Source organism: Telmatherina bonti (genome assembly GCF_933228915.1).
Source record: "Telmatherina bonti genome assembly, chromosome: 6".
NCBI classification, from domain to species: domain Eukaryota; kingdom Metazoa; phylum Chordata; class Actinopteri; order Atheriniformes; family Telmatherinidae; genus Telmatherina; species Telmatherina bonti.
In genome coordinates this window covers 6,563,499-6,575,937 of record NC_136624.1, presented here as the reverse complement: position 1 = coordinate 6,575,937, position 12,439 = coordinate 6,563,499, and the positions used below count along the sequence as shown (strand labels likewise).

At 42.3% G+C, this 12,439-nt stretch overlaps 1 protein-coding gene across 1 annotated transcript; it reads left to right on the top strand.

The window, feature by feature from the left end:
* The first annotated feature begins 3,882 nt into the window (after positions 1 to 3,882).
* cUnh1orf50 (chromosome Un C1orf50 homolog) lies at positions 3,883 to 7,833 on the top strand. The gene is made up of 5 exons (XM_079242767.1): positions 3,883 to 4,035; positions 5,196 to 5,311; positions 5,720 to 5,806; positions 5,881 to 6,012; positions 7,247 to 7,833. The coding sequence occupies exons 1-5, from the start codon at positions 3,987 to 3,989 to the stop codon at positions 7,430 to 7,432; spliced, it is 570 nt and encodes a 189-aa protein (XP_079098893.1). The 5' UTR covers positions 3,883 to 3,986; the 3' UTR covers positions 7,433 to 7,833.
* Positions 7,834 to 12,439: the final 4,606 nt, after the last annotated feature.

The following is a 12,439-nucleotide window of genomic DNA, read 5'->3' as shown; positions in this document are numbered from 1 at the left end:
CGAGGGCAGAAACTTGTAGGCGGGTTCCCATCACCAGGATCCACCGAGAAAAGTTTTGTGTTTGCTTTTAAAAAATGCTAGACAACGTTTACCATTAACTCAGTAGAAAATTTATAGGAGGGAGTTCTCCTGATTTTACAAAACAACATTCAGTAAATATCTCTGGAATATCGAAGGCTTTGTAAACGTCTGGAAACTTTCAGGAAATGTTTCCAGAAAGGTAAAAAGCCTTCAGGAAACTACAACAATCTTTCTGAGTTCCTCCAGGATTATATGCAGTTTTCACAACTTGACTTTTAACAAACAAAACTTAGCTGTTAAAGTTTTACACCCTTAAAGGAACTCTAATGGAAAATCTCTCAGTCTCCCCTGATGACAGTTTCCTCTGTTTCACTGATAACGGGATTTTTTACTGATGCTAACTGAATATGAATCTCTGAGGTATGAACCAATCTTCTTTAACTTGAATAGTGTGCCAGTTTGTACCTCTCAGACATGATTTATGCAGGTTTTAAGCATCTTTCCTCCTGAGAGTCGCCATGGTCATATGGTGGTGACTTTAACATACTGTAATGTTCCTGCACTTAGGCAGAGGTCCCGGGGGAATGAATAAGGAGGCAAAAAGGTATTACGAACACAACCTTTATTTTGTACAGTTCATAAGGCAACCAGTCTCAGACCTGTATGGGATTCGATGGTCAGATAGCAGTTTGTATTTGAGCCAGTCACTTGCTCCCTTTAGTGCACGGCCACAATGGGAGGAGCCACAAGGCAACGCCTCAAACCCACCCACTCCACAACACGGCACTACAACAGAAGGTCCCCACTTTTACACCCACACAGAAAACTCACCAATACAGAGGGAACTCTTAGGACCCCCCCATCCCTGGTCTCACCGTAGGGCAAGCAGCGGCAGCATCCAACTCCTAATTTAACAACTCCTACACGGTCCAATACTGGGTGCGAGCAACACCATGAAAATTTTCCTACACTCACACAGCACATTCATACAAGTTACAGAATTAAAAAGACTACTTAGCTTTCCCCTGGGTCGAGACCCTCCCACGGGGTCTGAGTCTGAGCGCAATGAGGCCTCCACTGACGGCAGGAGTACCTCTCCTCTGGCTGGGGAGTGGAAGAGCGTGCTCCTATGTGTTCCCCTGACTCCTCCTATCCCTGCCTGGATGGTGAACTCACCCTACAGTCCCCCTAACTGTCTTCGCCACCGGCAGCCCTATACAGCTGCGATCGGCACCCTCCCACCAGGCCCACTGAGCACTAGACGGTTGCTTGGCTGGGTAATCACCCGATAGCAGTCACCAAGCTCCTCTCCCCAGAACACCTCACACACACTGACTCAGTCCTTTTGTCACCTCTGCTTGCTGTACCCCACGTGCTGCCACTCGCCTAATCACCAGAGCTGCTCCCACTCGCTACAATACAAAGCGATGACCATTCTAGTGTTACATGTAACACACAGCTGGATAGATGACATAATGACTTAGTTCTGTGGTGTATTGGTGTGGAAAATGTAACAAGTTCTGAGCTGGTTCTCTATGGAAACCAACTGAAGAGCTAGAAGTGAGTCCAGGACCAGCTCCGAACCCAGTGGCGCCTTTTGGACAGGGTGGCAGTGTGTGACAGCAAACAATAAATGTTTAATTTCTATCCATTTCCACATCAAATTATGGGGATATGCGCCCCCTTTTCCAGAAAGTTGCTTCACAGTCGGCAACCGTTGGAAGAAGTGTGTTGTTGTGTTGTGTTGGGGGTGGGGTTCTAAGACATTAGACCGCAATGGAATTATCTACTCACAAAATGCTTCCTAATAGATCATATTTCAATAAAGCTGTGGTTTTACACACCTCTACTTGAGCTACTCTTATTTTTCCAACAGTGAAATAAACTGACTGGACACTTTTTATTGTTGCAACGTGTAAAACATGCAGCGCCTTAATGCAGAAGCAGAAGACAGTTACGTCAGAGCCACCAGGTTGCTAGCTCAGCATCTGTTTGGTTGTTTAAACATCTGTCATCATTTCTCAGATTTGCACAGGTCCTGCTTGCAGTATGCTTGATATGTTCAAGTGCATAAAGATGGAGTAAAACATAGTGTAGTTGTCATGTCTTCTGCTGTGGTGCTTTAATGGCATTACGTATCCAAAACAGTGCTTAAACTCTGATCAAACTACAGTTTTATAGCTTGTTTGTCCATTCAGAGACACCATAGTAAAAACGGTGTTAGCTGCATGTACATGGAGACACAGCGAAGAAATATAAATGCGTCTTTTTAGAAAAATAAAGACAGTTTTATAGTAAAGTCACAAGACACCAATATAATCCCAGTTTTTCATGGCAAATTATGTTCTTCTCTCATTAATCTGTGATTTTGTTCCAGGCTGCAGCTTTAAGGAATCCTGGATAGGTCGCTCTCATCCGAAGATATGAAGCATGTCTGTATAAAACACAAGCAGGAAACTTTCAGCGGGTTTCATGGTCAAACATCCAGATACAGTAATGTTAAATAAGTCCTAGCTTCTCCTAATTTCTTTTAAATTCCAAGGAAACCAAAATGGGTGCAACGTTTAAACGTGTACCAGAAACAGAAACAAGTTAGAACAGGCAAAAATAGTATTTTTATGATTCAAGTGATATTTCTTTCATTTTTTTACGCAGACTGGTTCCTCTGAGAGAAGCTGTCTGTTGTTTCTTTAAGCAGTCCTCAGAACAGTTCTTCAGGCTTCATGGAGGGTGTTATGAAGCTCTTCTTTTGCCAGTTTCTATGTCCAGATGATCCACACTGCTTCAATATATGTATATATATTCATACCTTTTCATTTAAAGAAGGAAAAAAACAGCTGCCTGTAAAATAAGATGAAATTGATTAAAGTAATAATAAATAAACATTTTATGAAAATCATCACATTATTTTCTCATTCTGGTTCAATAGAAATATTTTTTTTAAAGAGCAAACAAATAAGATAATTTATTACATATTCCATCAGTCATAAAGTAATATTTAGTGTAACAATCCTTTAATGTTTCCGCTCCAGTCAGGTGTTTTCTGTTCCTCTCAGTCAGACTTCTGCACCTGTTGACAGGTATTTTGTCCCACTGTTCAACAGAAAAGTGCTCTAATTTGTCCAGGACACATTTGTTTGTTTGTTGGTTTTCTTTCTTTAACTTAATTAAATGAAAAAACAGTGTCTTATATTACTAAATTATATTTTTGCAAATTTTTAGTTATTGTTCCTTTTTTAAGTCTCCAGTTATTTGAGTGACTGTTGTAAATTCAGCCTTTTCTTTAATGAAAGGGAAGAATCTCTCAGGTGATTCTCACGTGTTCTCGCTAATGTTACCAAACTTTAGGCACGTTTTTCCGCCTGCAGCAGCTTCTGCAGCAGGATCTCAGGTAACAACCTGCTTCTCTGGGAGCAAGAAAAGCGTTTAATAAACGTTAAATCTTTAATTTAATAAAGCATTTTACCGTTTTTGAGAGATATTGTAAAACTACAATTTAAGAAACTGCAACACAGCGATTGTATGATGTAGTTTATGTTACATCATGATATTAACAGAGTTATAAAAGCTTCACTTAACAGATGTGGTGTAAATGTTCTGTTGTGAGGCTCTAGTCCGTGTGCCTGAAAAATATAACAAAGTCGTGTTCTCTGTATATTTACAATAACTGAGATCTTTCGGTGTAACTTTAATAATGCTTCTAAATGGATAAAAGTGTATTCTATCATTCGCATTTATGAGCCAAATAAAATGTTACGTTTGAGAATTCTATTCAGGCATTAATGTGGACTACTATTACACTCCTGAGGACCCTCCGTATATAAATAGCAAGTTACGAAACCGGTAAGCAGACGAGCAGGAGTGTCAGGCGGTGTTAGAATTGATTTAGTTTTAATTTTTATTCAGTTTTAGTGTTTAATTAGTACTGAATAGGAACATTTTAGTTCAAATTGGAATAAAAGAAGATGGACAAGACTGTCAGTTTACCGAATCAGCCGGATAAAACCACCAGAGGTAACCTGTCGAGCTGCCTTCAGAATGAACATAAACATAAATCAATTAACATAAACTTAAATCAATTAAACTTTATTTATTTAGCGTCAAATCACGGCAATGCCGTCTCAAGACGCTTTACAGACAGGAGAAAGAAACATAATTAATTCATAAGAGCCTATATAAGGAAACCAACACAACCGTGATTCACTAAATTTACTGGGAATAGATTATTCCGGCAGTTTTTAATGTAACAGCTACTTTAAGCGTGACTGCTGATATGTAAAGCATTTCCCAGTAAATCTCAGTATTGCTTGGAGACTTGATATCTGACATGTTCAGGCAAGATATCAGGTTAAAAGTGTGAGAAATGTCCACGTGGGGATTCTGTTACAGGTGTTACATGACTGTATCAGAATCATTTTGCTCCAACATGAGAGACGGCTGTAGCTTTTCCATCAGCCTGAAAAACCATCAGAGGGTTAAAGTTCCTGCAGTTTTCTCGACACAGTCCAAGTTGTTTCTGGACTGTCTACTTGTGTTCATTGGAAATGCTGAATCAGAAAGCAGAGATTAAATCTGCGATCAATTATTTATTTTTCACTCCACTACTCTTTACTCAGTTCTTACATGTAAGACTCGAGACAGTTTATTATCTTTTGTTTGGTTAAAGAAATAACCACAACATGTTCAGTTCCTGGAAAGCAGTTTTACATCATGATGTTATACTGATGTATTTATATAAAAGTATGTTTCCTGTTGGTGAAAAATACTAATATTACTAATATATTTATATAAAAGGTTTCCTGTTGGTGAAAAATACTAATATTACTAATATATTTATATAAAAGGTTTCCTGTTGGTGAAAAATACTAATATTACTAATATATTTATATAAAAGTAGGTTTCCTGTTGGTGAAAACGGTCTGGAGCTGAAATATTTCATTAGTTCTCTTTCATAATGAAATAATCACATCGGTTACCATGTCAACGCTGTAGTTTGATTGGATTCATACTGGAACAAGTTGGTAGTGTCATGTTAAACTGGGACTACTGGGAGACTTCGTGCCCTCTGGGATCACTAGTTATAATGTAATAGCAGCAGCCGTGGCAGATTCCATTCACATACGTGTGATGTAACTCTCTGTGTGTGTGTGTGTGTGTGTGTGTGTGTGTTGTAGTGACGCTGGTTGAGACCAGCGCAGCTCCCAGTGGGTTGGAACTGGTCAGCTCCTACCAGACCAACCGTGTGGGAGACCCCATGGACCTGGTGGCCCTGGCGGAGCAAGTGCAGAAGGTGTGGATTCAGACCCGCATGGTGCTTACATGAGGCTTAAGGAGGTCCTACGGGGGCCCCAGTCCTGCAGGTTTTCAGTGTTTCCCTGCTCCAACACAGCTGACCCATTGACCTGAGTCAGGTGTGTTGGAGCAGGGAAACCTGCAGGACTTGAAGTGACTGAAGATGTTTTAGCAGAACATTTGACATGTAGATCACTTTCCGTCTGATCTTATTTTACTTCCTGCAGATTCTTTTATTTCTTCTGATGAAACAGATTTTATACTTTTAACCTTTTTTTGATCCATTTTTTTCTTTAAGATCTTGTCAGGACGTCGGACTTTTCGCTCGGTGTGTTAGAAACGTGTTGATATGAGTGAAACTTCCTCCCAGGACAAGGTGACCACGTGTTGCTTGTGATCATTCCAGGGAGACGATTTCATCAAAGCCAACGCCTGCAACAAGCTGACGGTGATCGCAGACCAGATCCGGTACCTGCAGGAGCAGGCGAGGAAGGTACGATCATCACCTGCGTCGGCTGCGCTGCAGCTCAGGTGCAACTGGAAACATTCACGTCTCTTCTTTTCCAGACGCTGGAAGAGGCGAAACGAGATGCGGACCTCCACCACGCCGCCTGCAACATCGTGAAGAAGCCGGGCAACATGTATTACCTCTACCAGCGGCCGTCCGGACAGAAATACTTCTCCATCATTTCCCCGAAGGTTGGTGCTCCACACGAAACCACACACACACACACCGAAAACACAACAACATGCCTGTAAGCGTGATGTTGATGTTCAAAGTTCATGTAACACAGCTGATAAATGACCAGATGGCGCCACACGACCAGTTCAGGTCGGATCTGACCGGAAACCAAACAGTTTATGGAATTTCATGCATTTTTTCCTTCTGAGGTTTCCGAGGATCAGTATGAGGGCACAACTTAAAAGATTTCAGCTAAAATGTGCAGAAATGCTTGAACAGATTGTTTCCACAGGAAGTTAGACGGTGCAGGGTCTTTCCTGCAGAAGTCTCACTAGCAGCCGGGTTTTCCTCCACGTGTCCGTCAGCTGCAGACACGAGACCCCGTGGTCTTCCTCCAGTCCTTCCTGGACCACAAGCATCAGATCTGCTTTCCTTCTCAAGCATGAAAACTGGACACGAACAGCTCCGCGAATCATAGAAGAAAAAAGACTAAAGACAAATGTAGAAAAACTTGCAGTAAAATGAAAAAATAAATACTGAATAAAAGCTAAAATTTAAGTGGAAAGATAAAATTATTAAATAAAATAGTATAAATAGCTTAAATAAAATAAACTGAGAAAATGCAAACTTCCAGTAAAATAAATATAAAAAAATTAAATTATAAAAAAAAGAGAAAAATAAAATATTAAATGATTAAAAACCTTAAAGTAAAAATGAGAAGAAAAAAAAACCTGCAGTAAAATAGAATAATTAATATGGAATAAAATAAAAACTCAAGTTTGAATTAAAAATTGAACAAAAATATAATAAAATATAAAACCTTAATATGAAAAATTACTATAGAATTAAATAATTTAATTAAAAAACAAAATGAAATCATTGGAAAACTGAAAATTTCAAACAAAAAAAAGCTTCGATCACAGAAAATATAAAATTATGTTTAAATCAAATGTTAAATGAAATTCCTGTCGTGACGAACAGATCAGCTCAGTTTTACACTTGAGGCCAGATTTATTTTAAACTGGATTAAAGACACAGATCAGTCGCTTCGTCGTCTTCATCTTCCTCTTCATCACTGCCGTCATTTAAAACTCTTATTTTTGCCTGTAAATATCAACATGATCACCTCTCCAGCTTGTTATATAATAACTTTATGTGGATGTGTAAAGCTCCAGCAACCGGTGATGATTATTAATCTGTAAATAAACCCGGAACAAACCGGTCTGAGCTTCCTCTGCCTCTCCTCTGCAGGAATGGGGACCGAGCTGCCCTCATTCGTTCGTCGGCGCGTTCAAACTTCAACACGACATGTCCTGGACCCCCATGGACGAGGTGGACAAGAGGGACGCTGAGATCGCCATCATGGACAAACTTCTCAGCCAGCAGACGGCGCTGCCGCCGTACACGGGACCCAACTTTAAAGGCCTCACAGAGTAAACGGCGGCCGGATGGGAAAACCAGATGCTTTCTAGAGGACACGTGGAGGTAAACTGATCCGTACGGGACGGAGAATCAGTCGGACAGCTTCTCCTGGCTGCTGGACATACGTGATGCTGCTACACGCATGTTGGAGGCATCGCAGGACTTTCCTTTTCCTTCCTTTCAGACTCCAGGAGTTTCCTCTAAAGGAGTAAATTCTGTCTCAGCGCACGGAGCGGCAGCTGCTGAGACCAAGAAGAACGGTTCTGCCAACGCTGCCAAATCCCAGAAACATCAGCTGCATTAAAAACTTCCTGTTGGTCTCTGATTAATTTCATATTAATAAACGCAGCTGTTGGAGTTCATGTTAAATCAGATGGATGACGTGGTGGCGTGGGGGTCTCTGTGTGGTGGCGTGGGGGTCTCTGTGTGGTGACGTGGGGGTCTCTGTGTGGTGACGTGGGGGTCTCTGTGTGATGGCGTGGGGGTCTATGTGTGGTGGCGTGGGGGTCTATGTGTGGTGACGTGGGGGTCTCTGTGTGATGACGTGGGGGTCTCTGTGTGATGACGTGGGGGTCTATGTGTGGTGGCGTGGGGGTCTATGTGTGGTGACGTGGGGGTCTCTGTGTGGTGACGTGGGGGTCTCTGTGTGATGACGTGGGGGTCTCTGTGTGATGACGTGGGGGTCTATGTGTGATGGCGTGGGGGTCTATGTGTGGTGACGTGGGGGTCTCTGTGTGGTGACGTGGGGGTCTATGTGTGGTGGCGTGGGGGTCTATGTGTGGTGGCGTGGGGGTCTCTGTGTGGTGACGTGGGGGTCTCTGTGTGGTGGCGTGGGGGTCTATGTGTGGTGACGTGGGGGTCTATGTGTGGTGACGTGGGGGTCTATGTGTGGTGACGTGGGGGTCTCTGTGTGGTGGCGTGGGGGTCTCTGTGTGGTGGCGTGGGGGTCTATGTGTGGTGGCGTGGGGGTCTCTGTGTGGTGACGTGGGGGTCTCTGTGTGGTGGCGTGGGGGTCTATGTGTGGTGACGTGGGGGTCTATGTGTGGTGACGTGGGGGTCTATGTGTGGTGACGTGGGGGTCTCTGTGTGGTGGCGTGGGGGTCTCTGTGTGGTGGCGTGGGGGTCTATGTGTGGTGGCGTGGGGGTCTATGTGTGGTGGCGTGGGGGTCTATGTGTGGTGACGTGGGGGTCTCTGTGTGGTGACGTGGGGGTCTCTGTGTGGTGGCGTGGGGGTCTATGTGTGGTGACGTGGGGGTCTATGTGTGGTGGCGTGGGGGTCTCTGTGTGGTGGCGTGGGGGTCTCTGTGTGGTGGCGTGGGGGTCTCTGTGTGGTGACGTGGGGGTCTCTGTGTGGTGACGTGGGGGTCTATGTGTGGTGACGTGGGGGTCTATGTGTGGTGACGTGGGGGTCTCTGTGTGGTGGCGTGGGGGTCTCTGTGTGGTGACGTGGGGGTCTATGTGTGGTGACGTGGGGGTCTATGTGTGGTGACGTGGGGGTCTCTGTGTGGTGGCGTGGGGGTCTCTGGTCCAAATAAATTCTGAAAACTGATCATGATTATTCTGCGTTGCGTTTCGCTGCACTGGAAATGTCTGAAGTTTTATTTATGTTAAGACGCCAACATGACAAAGCGATTGTGAAAATCTCCATCAGGACCTCTGCCTGGACCTGGAGGCTCTTTCTAGAAACTACGGAATAAATTTCTTTAGAAAGCAGAAAAACGTCTGTCTGGCTTCGACTTCTCGCTGCTGTTTGACTCATAAATAATAAACAAGACAATTCATTCATTCATTCATTCATTCTGTGGTCCTGCGATGGACTGGCGAGCTGTCCAGGGTGTACCCCGCCTTTTGCCCTAAGCCTGCTGGGATAGGCTCCAGCTTCCCCGCGATCCTTAATTGGATTAAGCGGTTAGGAAAATGAATGAATCATTCATTCGTTATGCTAACTGCTTTGTCTGGGTCACAAGGAAGCAGGTAGGAACTGCACACCGAGCTTCAATTTTTTTTTTCTTCTTCAAATCCTTATTCTTGTCATTGCAGTGGTATAACAAATAACAAACAGCATTATGAGACCTAATGGAAACATTTAGCTGGGGTTGTATATACAACAGGAAAATTACAAATATTTGGAAGCATGTAATTTATAAGAAAATATTAAATTTAGAGCAAAGTGACATTGTTTTCAGGGCTTTACTGTTGGAAGAAGAAGAAAGAGTGCCATTATATAGTTCTTTGATGAAGCTGATGTAGGAGGGTATAGTCTTAGTAACTTTGCATTTATGGATATAAAATTTAGTTAATAGCAGGATGAGATTGCATAAAAAAAGAGTTGGTCAACTAGTTCCTTCTTGTACAGTGTAAACCCAGATAACACATCTTTAAAGGTACAGTTCAAAATTATTCTGTATATTGTCCACAACAAAGTGGCAAATGCCTTGCCACAGAGGTCTGGTGTGTTCACAGTAGGGCCCGACCAATAAGGACGTTTTGATACCAATCCCGATATAAAGACTTTAGAGCAGGCCGATGGCCGATAAATCCATCCACCAGAAAACAATTCAAAAATATTACTCACAGCTAAAACACTACATTCTTAAGCTCATGTCTCCCTGTTAGACACCATGAACTATCAGAACTATTCACTGATTTTTAAAAAATGTAAATAATAGACAAGTTTATCAACATTTATTTAGCACACCACACTATAACATCAGAGCATGTAAAAAACAGAACAACAGATCACAATAACCTAAAAAAGCTTACAATAAAACAAATATTATCCAACAGCAGTGGACATTATATTTCACATTATACAAGGGAACGTATAAATATCAATAGAACACTTGTTAAAAATCTCAAAATAACCTAAACTTAAAATAAAGTAAACTTTTATATTAAAAGGCTTCACATATAAACTGGTAAAACAAAGGTGCTGTTTAACTGTACTGCTATTCCTTCTTTAGTACGTCCAGTTCAATAGGGGCAAGTTGTAATGCACAAAGCACAGCTTTTCTGCATTTTCTCCCTTTAGAGACCTTCGTTTATCCTCATAGATGTTCCCTATTGTGCTGAAAACTCTTTGGCTTGGCGCTGAGGAGGGTGGACAGCAGAGGTACTGACAAGCAAATTTTGCCAGTCTCTAGAAGCGGCTGCTGTTCATTCTCCACCATTCTAATGGATTGCCTCTCTTTCTGTCAATAACAGTCTCCCTCATGTACCTATCAAGTTCCCCCAGGATATTTTCTGATGATAGGTCCTCCTCATTAGTTGAAGGAGCAAGCATGTTGTCATATAAGCGGTCAATAAAACTTGGCACTGCATGTACTCTCCTCCTTTATGGGTCTCCCTCCTCTGCTGGTGAAATGTCAGTGTATACTTCTTCCACTTCTTCTGTCTGTGTCTCCTCTTGTCGCCACGTTTTGGCCTGAGCAAGTGTCTCTTGAGTCAAGGGGCGATGTTTGTACCTTGGATCCAGAAGACATGCAAGAACAACTTCTTTGGTCTCATTTAACTTGCCAAATCCATCATCCAAACTCTGAAGCATGGCTTTTCTTGCTGTCTGAATGCCAACCGTATGCGGCAAAGCACTCTTCAGCACTTAAGCCTTGCTTCGTTCCAGTGTTACCTCCTCTAAGGGTGGGAGGGTTTTCACCAGTTTCCCCGACAAGTCCCACTGATTGGGCGTTGGACAGACAAAATGCCCATGATCGCTGGAATATGCAGTGATAGCCATCTTCTGCTCCAGCATCCTCTCAATCATAAGTAAAGCCGAGTTCCACCTTGTTGATACTGCCTGGATGGTAGAGTGAAGTGGAACACCCATCTCTTTTTGTACCAGGGCAAGGCGCTGCTGTGCAACCACGGAATAGTGAAAATGCGTGGCAATTCTTTTAAATTTTGCCAACATGTCCCCTATGGTTCTCTGTGCACTGAGGTGACCAGCTGCAGTGTGTGAGCAGTACAGCTCAATCCAGGCATCTCTGCAAGTCGCATGCCTTTGACCATGTTGGTTCCGCTGTCTCGCAACACGAGGTGAACCCTTTCTGGCTGAATATCCCACTCTTTTAATAAATTCAAGAATGTTTCACTTATATATTGTCCAGTATGGGATCCAAACATTGCTTCAACATTTAGCACGAGCTGAACTCTCTCCCATTTTTGATCAATGAAATGAGCGGTTCAGCTCATTAAAGCTTCGTTTGCCCGACCAGCAGTCTGTTGTAAATGCTGGAGGCCCAGCATTGTCAGACAAAAGAAGCTGCTTTACTTTGTCCCCAACCTTTTGGTATATTTCGTCTATCAGGGTTGTGCAAAAGTATTTTTCATTTTTCAGTGTATATCTTTGTTCAAGGCTGGCCACAAGCCGTTTAAATCCTTCTCCTTCTACAACTGAATAGGGCAGGATATCCATGGTAATCATCTCCATAATGAGCTTGTCTATGTGTTTTTTTCTTTGGTCATTCTGAGTCCACTTTGCTCAAAAACTTGCTTAAGTGTTGGCTGAATTTGTGTCCCTTTTGTTGTTTGACTTTGTGCCTTTTCATAAGCTTCTCTGTGTTTGATTTTCAGGTGGTGCCACAAGTTAGTTGTGTTTTTTTATTTTGCCTTGTCTGACCCCTGGCCAACTGAAGTGGAACAAATGTTGCAGATGACATCACCAGATGGACCTTTCGTGTAGTAGTCCCACGCCTTGCTATGAAGTTCTCTTCCCATCTGTAAAATAAATAAATAAATAAATAAATTTAAAAAATCTGAAAAACAGCGGTATATGTAGGTTCAACTTAAACTGCCTGCATTCATTGTGTTAAATCCAATAATATGAGAGCTACTTTCTTCTATGCCTTCTTTGATATTGTTTATTTTGTTTTGTTTGTAGCATTATCTTGTAGCTATTAACTTTTAATAGTTAGAGGTGCAACGGATCAAAAATCTCACAGATCAGATCATTTTTCGGATCAGCCCAAAAAAAAAAAAAAAAGACAAGTAAACATAACTTTGCCTTTTGTTTATTGTTAAATCAAA

Coding starts and splice junctions, on each gene's coding strand:
- cUnh1orf50 (XM_079242767.1), top strand. CDS start 3,987: ATGGACAAGACTGTCAGTTTACCGAATCAGCCGGATAAAACCACCAGA. Junction 5,312..5,719: donor TGGCGGAGCAAGTGCAGAAG/GTGTGGATTCAG, acceptor TGATCATTCCAG/GGAGACGATTTCATCAAAGC. Junction 6,013..7,246: donor TCTCCATCATTTCCCCGAAG/GTTGGTGCTCCA, acceptor TCTCCTCTGCAG/GAATGGGGACCGAGCTGCCC.